At 46.5% G+C, this 13,518-nt stretch overlaps 1 protein-coding gene and 1 long non-coding RNA gene across 2 annotated transcripts in view; both read right to left on the bottom strand.

The window, feature by feature from the left end:
* The window catches only part of LOC146192587 (uncharacterized), a 35,537-nt gene extending 28,727 nt beyond the window's left edge, over window positions 1-6,810 (bottom strand). Inside the window, exons 1-2 of the mRNA XM_084600467.1 lie at window positions 6,649-6,810; window positions 4,464-4,676 (exon numbers count right to left, since the gene is read on the bottom strand). Coding sequence (XP_084456593.1) covers window positions 4,464-4,676; window positions 6,649-6,810 — 375 coding nt within the window. The remainder of the gene's footprint in view (window positions 1-4,463; window positions 4,677-6,648) is intronic.
* Window positions 6,811-9,055: 2,245 nt separating this feature from the next.
* LOC146192586 (uncharacterized) lies at window positions 9,056-10,478 on the bottom strand. The gene is made up of 3 exons (XR_014706764.1): window positions 10,227-10,478; window positions 9,392-9,505; window positions 9,056-9,294 (listed from the first exon to the last, which is right to left on the bottom strand). It is a non-coding gene; the product is annotated as an uncharacterized LOC146192586 (long non-coding RNA).
* Window positions 10,479-13,518: the final 3,040 nt, after the last annotated feature.

Here is a 13,518-nt window from a genome sequence, read left to right as displayed (position 1 = left end):
CACAGCTCATTTCTTGGCAGCGTGCCAAGATGCTGCGCAGCGATAACGTCGGGGCACGTTTATCTTTTGATAGCTCCTTCGGTGGCGGGGCGCAAACTTGGCAGAGTGCCCGTGATGACTTGATTGCACAAGCCTGGTTCGATTTATCACGCCGCGCTTGAGGCGGGCGTCATGATCGCAGCAGCTGACCGCGTGCTTTCGTTGATTCATACATGCAAGGATAAACGACTCCCGCAAAAAAAAAAAAAAAAACTGTCGCTTCATAACGTCCCAAAGCACAACAATAAGAAAGACTGACTCGCAAAAAAACAACAACAAATAAAAATAAAAAACAGCTGCCACTTTTTAACGTCCGCAGGCGACATAACCAGCCCACGTCAGCCGAGCCGCGGCGTGCAGAGGGTTCGCAACACACAATGGAGAAAGCGTCTGACGCCTGTCTGAAAACGGGCTGAGCTGGCTTGGCGCATGCCTAGCGCGTGCTGAAGGAGAGAGAGAGAGAGAGAGAGAGAAATAACATTGATTGCACCCGTCAAAAGGTTGGTGAGGATCCGAGGCGAAGCTCTGTCCCAACCATGTCCTCGCCCTCAGCCGTCGACCTGGATCCCTTGGATCTTAGCAGCGGCCAGAGCAAGAAGGATGACTTCTCGTTGCCCTTTTTCGTTTTGTTTGAGAAGTAGTGCCTCCCAGGACTCATCTGTTCGGTCAGGTTCTCCAAATCTAAGACACCTCCATATCATATATGGATCATGTCCGCTATGCCATCGCAACGTTTGCAACTGGGGCTAAAAATTTCCGGGTGCCACTAGCTGTAAAGCCTGTGGGTTCGGGAATACTCCAGTCTGTAGCTTACGCCACATAACCTCCTCGCTTTTGGTGAGTTGCTTACACGCTTTTGGTAGTACTGATCTGCCTAATTTGTAATGATTTAGGATATCTTGGTAGGTGTTAAGGTCATCGTCGAACTGTAGGGGCTCCTCATTGCGCAAGGGGTACGGGGTTGCGCATAAGTCGTCACTGGGATCCCGGAATGTAGCTAATCCTCGGGCCAGTACGTGCGCTTTCTCGTTCCCGTCCCTTGGTGCGCCGGTGTCCAAATGAGCGCGACCTGCTCTGCCGGTGGTGGACCACTGGCCAACACTCTTGCTGCTATGTCCGAAATGCGGCCCGCGTCAAAGTTTCTAATCGCTGATTTCGAGTCTGTAACTATAATTTTGACCTGTTGTTGTGTTAGAGCTAGCGCGATGGCCACCTCTTCCGCCTCCGTTGTGGTCGAATTTCGGGTGCTGCAGCAAACTATCGAGCCCCCGTCTTCTCTAGTTGCTACTGAAACACGTCCCCTACCGTTCGCGCATTGTGCGGCATCTGCATATAAGACGTCTTCCCTCAAAACGGGCTTGCAAAGCTGTTGCTCTATCACTCATCCGGCTTTCATGGTAAACGGGGTGCATGTTTTTGGGGAGCGGAGGTATTTTTAATTTGTCCCTAACCTGTCTAGGTACTCTTTCTGTACGTCTGCAGCATGCTTGCGGCTCATACCCCAGTTTTTCCAAAGTGCTCCGACCAGTACGACTGCGCAACAGTCTCTGGTATTGTGAAGTCCTTGCAGCTTCAATGAGCTCTTCGAGGGTATTGGAAACCGTAAACCTAGTGCCGTTTTTATCCCTTTACGAATGAGAACGTCAAGTTTCTCCTTTTCTGCCTTGCGAAGCCGTAAATATGGCGCCACGTAGACTATCCTACTGATTATAAAAGACTGGACTAGCCTAAGGAGTTTAGCTTCTTTCATGCTCGCATGCTTGTTTGCGATCCGCTTCAGGAGTCTACAGGTTTGACTGGTGCTAGCGTCTAGCCTCTGTATCGTTTCCGAGTTCCTGCCGTTGGCCTAAATTTGTAATCCCAGAACTCTAATAGTTGCCACCGTTGGTATAACGTTACCGTTGACCCTGAGTGTTATTTTCGGGTTATCCTGCTTTATACGCCGACGATGGGGCGATCGCATTGACGTGAGAACGAGCGCTTCCGATTTCTCGGCCGAACATCTGAGCTCGATCGGTTCTAAGTATCTTTCTATAACTTCGATTGCCCGCTGGAGTGTGTTCAATTTCACCGTCACTGCCCCTGCACATCCACAGAGTCAGGTCATGTGCATATAATGTATGGTGTAGCCCTTGGATTTCCTCTAGTTTTGAGGGGAGACCAATCATGGCGATATTAAACAGCGTCGGGGACAACACCGATCTCTGTGGTGTGGCTTTGTTTCCCAGTCGAATACCTTCTACAGTGTATCCCCCTATACTGATAGTTGCCGTTCTATCGTTGAGGAAGTCGCGTATGTAGTTGTACGTGCGAACTCCGACATCTAATGCACTGAGATTCTGCAGAATAGCCGAGTGCTTCACGTTGTCAAAAGCTTTTGACACGTCTAGACCAACGATCACTCTGGTGTCTACTGTTGAATTGTATATGATCTGTTCTTTTAGCTGCAGCATGACATCGCATGCGGCCAAATGCGGTCTAAATCCTATCATGGTGTTCGGATAGATATCGTTGTCCTCCAAAAACCGGTTCAGCCGGGCCTGAACAACATGCTCCATTAGTTTCCCCGCGCATGACGTGAGCGAGATCGGACGCAAGTGCTCGAAACCCGGCCGCTTCCCCGGCTTCGGGAGGAATACGAGGTTTGCGGCCTTCCATGTCGCTGGCAGCCGACCGGCCTCCCAACACTCCTGCATGAATGCTGCGAGGTGTCGGATCGACGCGTTGTACACGTTTCTTAGCATTCGATTGTTGACTCTGTCCGGACCTGCAGCAGTCTTTGTTCTCAGTCTGTTTATTTCTGCCCGGACTTCGGCAACCGTTATCGGGCTATCTAGCTCCGAGTTTTCCTGGCCCTTGTAATCAAGCATTTGTTGGCCTATACCCTCTGCACAGTTCAAATACCGATTTCGGACTTGGGCTATGAGAGTAGCTGCGGTCCCGTCAAAGGTATGTATTAGCCTGTGAAGTTGCTGCCTGGCCTCCAGTTTAGATTTGTCGGGATCTAGAAGATGCCGAAGTGCCACATACTTGCCTTCCCGATATTCCTGTCCAGTTTTTCACAAATGCTGCCCCAGTTTTGCCTCGTTAAAACGAGCGCATATTCTTCAATTTCTTTGTTAAGCACTGCGAATTCTCTGCGTAAGATCCTATTCCCTCTTATCTGCGTGCGTCTCGCTTCTAGATCCTTCTTCTTATGCCAGAGACTGACCATGTGACGGTCTACTCCTTCAATGTCTTCGTCAACCTCCACCTCCTCCGTTGCTTCGTTGACCGACTGAATGACCTTTTTATTCCAATCGTCAATGTTACTTATGCCTTCCTCGTCACCTGTGCGCCCATTTCGGAAAGCCTCCCAGTTCACCAACGTTGCCTTTTTGGTGCGGACGACCGGTGGGCCGTTATCTACTATGATTTCTATAATTTTATGGTCGCTGCCTAAATTTTCACCTTTGTTGCACCACGTGGCATAAATGCAGCCTCCGGTTAGAGTTAAGTCCGGAGATGTGTCTATCGAAACGCTGTTACCCTGGCGGGTTGGTTTCAGGGGATCTGTCAGAAGCAATAAGCCATTCTGCTGAATGCTGTTCCATAGCTCGCGTCCTTTTACCTGCGTGTATCTATACCTCCATGCCGTGCGATGCACGTTAAAGAGCTCGGCAAAAAGGATGGGCACACCCACGCACATGGCTTGCAAACGTCATGTGTTGGTGCACTGAAAACGATAACTGCAGATGCGCGCCTTTGGGGAATGGGCGCGGCGCTGCCCAGACCAGCCGTCGCCGAACTGTCCCCTATCATTCTTTCCACGCGTGGCTTGAAAACGTCACGCGGGAAACGGCCAAGGGTGATGCGATCATCTTTGGGGAAGGCACACTTTCTAGTGCGTGGTGCGGAGTTCGATATATCGAACGACCGGTGAAATTAAGTTCGATATATGACGCGGCTTTCCTATACTTTTACATGGGATTTTCAAGGGGATATTCCGTGAGTTCGATTTAACCAAAATTCGATATATCCGGGTTCGACTGTATATTCTCTCCAGTGCGCTCACGTTTTCAACAACCCACATCAGCATCCATTTTGTATCAGCAGCCAACTTTTCTTTGGCACTTGGACGCTTCACTCTTTGCCCCATGATAATTGAAAAGTTGGCTTCTCCTACCGGCTCATGAGCCCTATGGCGAAGGTTGCTTTAGCTATGCTGGAAAGCTGGGAAACAAAGAAAGTAAAGGGTTCATGCTATTAGTTCCAATAATGCAAGGTGCATTCTGCACCACTGTTTTGGGCCCCAGGTGAATTTTGAGGAATGTTTTCTGCTCGCGAATTTTAATATTCTCAGCAACAGAAAGTTAAGGGCCTTACTCATGACAACTAAGAAAGCAGATTATTCTAGCAGAAGAAATGTGGGTGGGAGTTGTCACCTCAAGGCATCGATGCCTGGTCATCAAGCAATGCAGGAGGATGGCTGCATGGCTCATTCGCTGGTGGTGTCCCAGAATCCTGGGAGCTGCACCGGTCGCCAACTTTCCAGGCTTGGTCTCGTACACCTCTATGCACAGGTGAACAAACCACTCGTTGAGTGGTGGGAGCAAGTCCAGCATCACAGGACAGGTGGCATGAAGGCTGGACCAGCACTGCGATCGGTCAGGTTGATACAGCAAGGCTCGTGAATACAAATCTGGCCTCCGCTGAACTGATAGATTAAAAGCAATCACAAAGTTTAAATATGCTGATTCTAGAAGAAGAGCGATGGTTACGCTCCCATGCACACCATTTTCACATTCTTGCTGACCACCAGGGAGGCAGGAAAGAATGCAGGAGATCCGTTTTCGCATTCTTGTTGACCACCACGGAGGCAGGAAAGAATGCAGGAGATCCTGACGTCGCATTTTTGGAAGCCAGTAATGAGGGCTCTGAGGTGCCCTCACTTCATATGTGCTGCAAGTAGGCCAAGGAAGAGCTGATTATCCTGACGTCGCATTTTGAAAGCAGAAATGAGGGCTTTGAGGTGCCCTCACTTCATATAAGCCCCTCACTTCATATGTGCTGCAAGGAGGCCAAGGAAAAGCTGATTGTCTTTTTTTTTTTTTTTCATGCAGAGCGTGGTACCTGATTGTCATGACTCCAGAACTAACATTTGCATCAAACCAGAAAGAAAGAAGGTGCTACGGGGTCCACCTATTGCATCCATTGGTGCAGGTCATGCATACCAGTAAAAGAGTAAGCGCAACTTTCAGCTTATAAATATACTTCATCTGTTCTACATGTTCCAAAGTCACACAGCATTCACCCTGGCCTCCTTCACAATTTTGTATACAGGCCCCGTGATGATTATTGGAAATCCACCAATGCGTTATTTTCGAACAGGCTTGCAACGCTGACAGCAGCGGAACCACAGAAGCAATGCATGACAAAAGATAATTGCTCCCACGCTTTCAACTACCTGCAGAGTCCACAGTCATACGCTATGAAAAGGCTGAAAATATCACATTTCACTCAGCGTCCACAACTGTCCACACAGTGAAAAGGACGACTAGCGCTGCAGTTCCATAGACCGCTTAATGCGATAGGAGGATGTCGAGAGGTATGTTTGTCGACTATCGACATGGTAAACTCGTCTGCATTGCCAAAAAACTACGCAGCAAAAATTATAGCTGCTGAATTAAGCACATCATTGTAGTAACGAGCACCTGAATTCCTTTGTGCCTGGCCCAACGGCACGCCTCGGAGCAGCCAAGCGGCACACTCACTTCTGCTGCTTCAGCTAAACCCAGCGTGATTCAAGTACACTATTTAATGGAATAACCAGAGCAGGTAACATTGGTCCACCACTTTTCCCAAATGGTCCTCATCCCTTTCGTGCCCAGCAGAAAGCAACCCCAGCACCAATTTGTCGGCTGCTGGCAATACGCACTATTTACAGTTGATTGTGACACTGAATTGCGTCACCATGCGTGGAAAGAATGCTATTAGAAAAATTAGTACTTTGCATGCTCCCTTGTTTACACAGGGCATTCACAATCAACAAACAGCTTGCAATACAGTTTAGGAGAACGTCCCCACAAATTCTCATAAAAGCTACCCTCGACAGATTGGATTTACACTCGGTGCATAAGAGTTAGCATGACAGCAGGTGCACCAATCACATCGCAATTTGTTCTTTTTAGTTTGCGATCAGGCTAATAGGGTAGTTGTTGAACAGTACAATGCTCATCCCCTCACCAGAAATTGTCCCTGGCTTATTTTCAGTAAATAAAAAGTGCACAAAGAGCTGAAATAAATATAAGTATGAAATTCCACTAAATTCTGAAAGTCACTCATTTTTCCATGCTCCTTCCAAGCCTGGCAGATAATAGAAGCAAGTGGATGTGTCTCAATCACATAAAATTTATTTTAAAAAATGATGGATTTAAAAGTAATGCGCTATTGAGACACATATGGCAAGAAAATGGTCTAGTCACTTCTCGCATAAGATTGTTGTTCCAGCACTGCCTACACTAACCCTTAACTGTGGCCGTTGTGCAAGTAAAACTTCAACGCAAAGCAAACCACGCGTACTGAGAAAAAAAATTCCCTGGACGGAAAAATGTCGCAACAATGCCTTACCGCAGTGCAGTGAGGTGGAAGAAGGATACGAGTCTGGGTAAATGGGGAGCGAAGCATGCGCAGCTCCACGGTCAGTCTGGCAGCTGAGGGCCTCTTGGGAAGAAGGTTGGCCAAGTAGGCTGCATATGCAGAGACAGTCTTCCACTCGGTGGGGGCAGGCATCTTGCTGTCAACATCCGATTTCAGACATTTCAGACACCACAACACAAGGCCAAAGTTAGCAGCAGGATTCGATACCAGAGGAATCTAGTTATAGAATTTTCAACAATTTAAAGCAAAGCTGTTTGGGGGAACCATAACCGCAAGTTGTTTCATTGGTCTTCTAGCAACCACATGTTTAAGAAGGCAGCTAGCTCCTTTCAGTGGAATTAAATCGGTAAATTTATTCGCTTTTTGAGGAACAATTGATCAGGCTGCACTGGTCAAGCTGAAATAATCGATTTCAAGAGGTTTACACACACGGAAACACTTGAAGCGTCTATCAGACAGTATACTTTTATATCATAACAAAGAATTCAGATGTTATTCTGTAATGAGTAACCACAAACTTACTCAAATCAAAATTGCTAGCATCATCGAACTATGCATGAGATGAAAATTATCGCCTCACTGAAATATATATAACCAATGTTCTTCAATTACTTGGTGAATTCAAAGATTACACAACCCACAAATGTGAAAATACCACAACAGCAGCAGCACTCTCATAGCAATGCCCGGTCAAAAAATTGGAGGACGCTTAAGCTTCGCCTTCAAGATTCTACAGCCCGTGAGAGTGCACGGCGAAACGTCAGGGGCGAGTGGCGCGCCACGTGTCGGGGCAGCGCCGCACATTGCGAGGAGGGGTTCTTCTGTGTTTGCCGTAAGATGGCTCTGCATGTGCGCAGAGCGCAGAAGAAATGTAGCGGAAACGTACTTCGCCACTCGTGCAACTACGACTTCTGTAAATAACATGCTCACAATTACCGATATACACCGCAGTATAACGTTCTACGGCACGTTTCTAAGGCAACACCGCATTCACTAGAAGCGCTTTTGTACCGCTTTTGTACGGACGTGTTATGTTGGGCTCCGTTGGAGCGGGTACAGCGGTCATGTCTGGCCGCGGAAACAGGCTTTTTGTATCGGACAGTGATTATCAGGTTGTACTGCCAAGTTTGCCTACAGGTCGATTTGTTGAAAATACTGTTTTTTTGCACGGTGACATCAGGGCCCGCCCATACCGGGTGGAAGACTTTCGTGATGCGCTTGCTCCGCTTTCGCTCATGCCGGATGTTATCGCCCTGGAGGCGTACCGCATGAACCACGTCTGGGCCCTGACCTTCAAGGACGCTGACTCGATGAAGAGGATACTTCGCTTTGCAGACCTGCAGGTTAAAGGTGCTCGGTGTCTCGTCATCGATCCTGCTAACCGAGACGTCCGAATGAAGGTACACTGGTTGCTGCACAGTGTACCAGACGAAGACGTGCGGCTCGCCTTTGCTGCTTTCGGGAAGGTGACAGATGTTGCAAAGGAGAAGTGGAGAGCACAGGGCGTGTCGGATAAGGGTTCAACAACAAGACTTGTGACACTCAAGTTGAATCCAGGTGTCAAGCTCGACGACCTTCCGCATCAGGTGAGCGTCAGTGGCGAATTGGCTCTAGTAGTAGTGCCTGGCAGGGCCCCGCTTTGCCTGCGCTGCCAAGGTACAGGTCACATACGGCGTGAGTGCCGCATTCCGCGATGCAGCTCTTGCCGTCGGTTCGGACACGAAGAGAGTCAGTGCACTCGCACATACGCAAGCGTCACCGGTCCCGGCAAAAGCGATGAAGCGTTCGAGCTGTACATGGATGAGGCGGACGCTGAGGAGACTTCGAAAGCAGGAAAAGGACCAGCGGACAAGGAAGTATTGCAGCCTAATCTTCAAGTCCTTGTGCCGCAGAAGCCTAGTGTTCACGCTAGCCCACCGAGCAAACAAATAGTTACCGACCAAGAGGAATCTGCGTTGGATACCCAGCCGAAAAAGTTCATTGGTTCCTATTGGAATTTTTCTAATTGGTACCAGTTAGGTTTTCGGACACCCATTGGTAAATTCCAGCTGGTTCCAATTGGGCGATTCCAGCTGGTTCCCATTGGACGATTCCAGCTGGTTATAATTGGGCGATTCCAGCTGGTTCTAACTGGACAACTCCAATAGGTTTTAACTGGACGATTCCAGCTAGTACCCATTATAACATAATGGAATCAATGCTGCCCCATTATAGCTGGGAAGTTCCTACTCCAATGAATATTAACTAGGGAACTAATACTAGACCCATACTCTCATCATCTGGTGCATGTTGATGCTTGCAGGACTAATTTCTGTGTTTGGAGTGGGCCAGAACAAGATCTGCATGAATTACTTGAAATGAAGACAACAAAGCTCTATTCAATAACACACTTTCACATTTATTACTTTAATGTACTTGCAATGCAAAGTGCTTCTCTACTTGAAACAAATAAGATCTTTTTTTAACTAGCTACCCATAAAACAGCACAGCTGAATGGTGAAAGATCCAAATTCAAAAAATTTCTTGAATGTGCCTTTGTGCATTCTTCAGCAATCGCCATCTGCCGTAGCTGCTTGTGTGGTTGCTCCCTGCAGTGCTCCATTGGCAGCTTGTTCCCTGAAGTAATAAAGGCAAGCATAAGTAATCACAGAGCTGACAAGCTTAGATGCTTTTTGAATGTCACACACAAAATGGTATAAAATTATTCAATTACCTCTTCGCTTGCCTTCTGAGATATGCAATCTTTTCGTTGATGAGGCCCGTCACGTCTTTCATGGCAGCCTCCCGAGCCATTTGCAGTGGCATGCCCATGTCCTGCAGTCGCTTCCTGTAGCCGTGTAGAGAAAAAAAAGTGCATTTAGCAAAGCTTAGTTTAGTTAGAAAGTACAAGTCATCGAGTACAAGTTTTTGCTCTGGAACGAGTAAAATGCAAAACCGCATACAAATGCAAAAACACATGTGGCGAGAATCCTCCAAGGGACAAGTGAAGTGTTGTACAAGCATGTGGTCTCTAAATATTTTCCTTGAATGGTGCTTCCAAATGAAACAAGTGAAAGGTGAATGAGGTACATGCTCACTCACAATCGCATCACGGATAAACCTAGTCGCAATAGGTATAGACTGAATCATTCAGCCACCGGTCTTTGCCTGTTCACACATTTTTGGCCTAGGTTTCTAGTTTTAAACCTACCAGCGCTTCATGTCATCACAGTGAAGCCACCAGGATATGCAGTGACGGTTCTGAGACGGCAACAATCGGATAATGAAGTTGGTTTTTTGCTGGCCGCAGGTAAATCCAAACGTAGTTCGACAGGCTAATACAATAAATCTACGGAAATCAATCACGGAGAACAAAGGTTATCACCTCACTTGGACAGTTCGCTCGAATGAGATCAGCAGCGGTCATCGTAGCTATCGGGCCCGTTTCAGTCAATGTTGGTCTTTGTCAGTGCCTTAAATACGCTCTAAAAATTCAGCTGAACACCAATGCAACCTTAGAACACTTACACGGGGTGGGATTACCACAAGAAAAGAAACTTTTTACTTACCGAAGAGTAGCATGTCGTAGGCCTTGTAGAAGTCGCTTCACATTTTTTAGTCTTGCCAGAAGTTGTGATACCACTTAGTGCGTCAGATGAAATGCCGAAAAATCATTCATAATGACGGCTACGTTTCAATTATGGTAACATATAATTAGCGCAGGATTCTAGCCGCACAGAGCATTTGCAAACACGCGTTTGCACGAACATGCCGTCATGCTTGCCATTGTCACCGCCATGTTGTCCCTCGCTAGTCGTCTAGTCTAGACTTCGGAACGGCTATTTTTGGCTTCTGAAAGCTAAAGCCGAAGGCACGACAGCGATGTCGCTCACTGTGCGGAAAACATGCATTAGTCAAAATTATATAGCAAGTGATAAGTGACATATTTAAAATTACTGCTATTAAAATTAATTTTAAGTTTTTGCAAATAATTGTTTTCGCTGCACTTTGCTTTGATTGATGTAGGCGATCATCGGAACTCGCGTCGTCTGCTACGCTAGCAGACAGCAGCTGAAAGAATGTCGTACATATATAATATATATGCCCGTGGGATATATCGTATATATATGCCTGTAGATATGCACCTGTATATGTGCACATGCTCTGGTCTCATCCAAAGCATTGAGTTTGCTTATTTTTCACCAGTACTTTTACCATAAAGTGTGTTTACTCGAGTTTTTTACTCGATTATTAGCAGGGTTTCAATTCTGTACTCAATTAAGAAACATCAGTTCACAATAGTTGCAAGAATTGTGTTCTATGGAAATCTTGAAAATATTTTCTTTCCTTTTAAACTAGAACTTAAAATTTGTTTAAAATATTTCATGCATTCAAAGGATTATTTAAAGAAGCAGATGTCTATAACTATATATATCATCAGTAATTTTGACTTTCTTGGCAATGCCATTCTTTTATGAGTCAAACAGATTAAACTATGCCAAAATAGCATTCACTTTATGTACACTGTAACAAGGTCATGCACATAAATTAAATTTTCATTAACTGCTTAAATCCATGCTGGATGACCAAAGGAAAGAAAGTGTGATATTTTGAACTTATTTTCTTGTTTTCAATAAGAAACCACCTCATTTTCATTTGGAACCAGTGGAATATTGAAGGGGGACTGGTAAATTAAAACAGTTGGATGCCCATTGGAATCGGCCTAGTTTCCTACTGGAACCCATTGGACCTCTAATTGGAACCAACTAAGTTTCTAACTAGTGATAAGCATGCCAACTACGTCCATTGCCATATTCTGTTACCATTAAGAATTCCAATAGGAGAACATTTTGCCAGCTAGCAAAACCAATTGGGCAAGCTGTTGCCAATTGGAACCACAAATTCCATTTGGCTCCAGTTAAAACCAGCTGGAATTCTTACTGGAACCAATGAACTTTTTCAGCTGGGTAACGCGACGAACGACGACGAATCGAACATCGAGGGCGCCGAAGCACCCGCAATGGACGTTACTCAGGGAGCAGCTGGCGTCGGTGCCGGTATACTTCCCGGAAAGCGGCCGCGTGACCAGAAAGATACCGAGAGTGAGCAACTGGACGGCAGTGGCAGCGGGGAGCCGCCACCAAAAACAACCGGGAGGAGACGGCCGGCCGTCAAATCGCGGCCGAACCCGAACGTCCCGTCCGAGCCAAGGCAGGCGGTGAAACCGCCTCCATAATCCTTTGGCCTGTGTGGCCAGGTGGACTCAGTAAAGACGGTGCTGGCTGTGATCTGTACGGCGCCTGCGAAAGACTGGATTGGGGAACGCTGCATGGAGGCTTTATGCACTGTGAGTTTAGTGTTTTGTTACCCGCCACGAACTCTTATTAGCGGGGCTTTTGTTACTAAACATGGCGGTTAATCTCGATGTAACACTTCGTCTAGCATCTTTAAATGTCCGGGGTTTGGGAGCAAGAAGACGACAAAGTCAGCTGCGACGCCTAATTCTTGAAAATGACCTTGACCTAATCGCTATCCAAGAAACTAAGATTGAAAGCGAAGAGCTAACTGATCGTATGGCGTCGTCCTTTTCTTCTTTGTATGACGTATGCGTCTGCCATTCCGTCGGCGCGTCGGGTGGCTGCGTTTTATTTATTCGTAAAAGTTTAGGCATCAACGTTGCTTCCGTTGTGGCTTCCCAATGCGGTCGCCTTCTTGTTGTTGACTTTTCGTTTTCAAATTATAGTTATCGTTTTGTCTGTGTATATGCTCCGAACGCGGTGAGCGAGCGCAGAACATTTTTCGAAAGTCTCGAAATGCATCTTAGGTGCGACAAGGTAGTAATATTGATAGGAGACTTCAACTGTGTTTGTTTCGCTCAGGACCGCGCAAAAAATTTGCCAGTGAGGGATAAGAGTGCTCAGCTGCTGCACTCTTTAATTAATGAGTGTAATCTCGAAGACGTTGGCTATTTGTTCTCTTACGACGCACACCCTAAATACACGCATTTTCAAAGGGATAGCAACGCCAGATTAGATCGAATTTATGTCTCTGTTGAACTGGCTTCGTTGTGCACAGAGTATGACGTTAAGCCCGTAAGCTTCAGTGACCATTGCTTAGCAATTGGAACATTTGGCAGGAAACAGCGCAAGTCACGATTTAACTGGCACCTGTGGAAATTTAACGTGAAGCTTTTAGAGGACGACAGTTTTGTAAGAGAGACAACGAAAGAGCTCGATAAATTACTTTCGACGCAGGCCGAAAGCTATATAGTTGAGTGGGAGGAGCTAAAGCAGAGAGTAAAGCTTTTAGCTATCAAAACTGCAAGCGCAATTCGATATGAGGAAAAAAGAAAAGAGAAAGAAATGCACGAGGAGCTTGAGTTTTTGCTTAGCATGGATAGCGTCCAGCCGGGAAGATATGCACAAGAAATAAAAGCCTTGAAACGACAACTTGAAAACATTGACACTGAAAAGTATAAGGCAGCAGTGATAAGAGCAAGGTCGGAAAAATTTTGGGCGGGGGAGACGCCAACTAAGCGAGCGCTGTCAGATGAGAAACGGCACGCGTATCAAAAGGAAATACGGCAAATTGACAACGAGGTGCTGTAACTAGTGACCCTGCTACTATCAAAAATACCTTTATAGAACACTACAATGAATTGCTTGGCCGTAAACGCGAAGTCAAAAATGGCTTTCTGGCAGAATTTTTGCGCCAAATGCCAAAGCTCGATGAGGATGTTAAAACGCGTCTAGAACGACCCATAAGTTTGACAGAAATAGAAAGTGCGATAGACGACCTTCCAATGGGAAAGTCGCCAGGACCTGACGGACTTGGCGCTGCTTTCTACAAAGCATTTAAAGA

This window comes from Amblyomma maculatum, chromosome 4, assembly GCF_055883805.1.
Source record: "Amblyomma maculatum isolate TAMU_Amacu chromosome 4, ASM5588380v1, whole genome shotgun sequence".
Classification (NCBI taxonomy): Eukaryota; Metazoa; Arthropoda; class Arachnida; order Ixodida; family Ixodidae; genus Amblyomma; species Amblyomma maculatum.
Note: the sequence above shows the minus strand (reverse complement) of the source record. Positions and strands in the feature narration are given on the sequence as shown.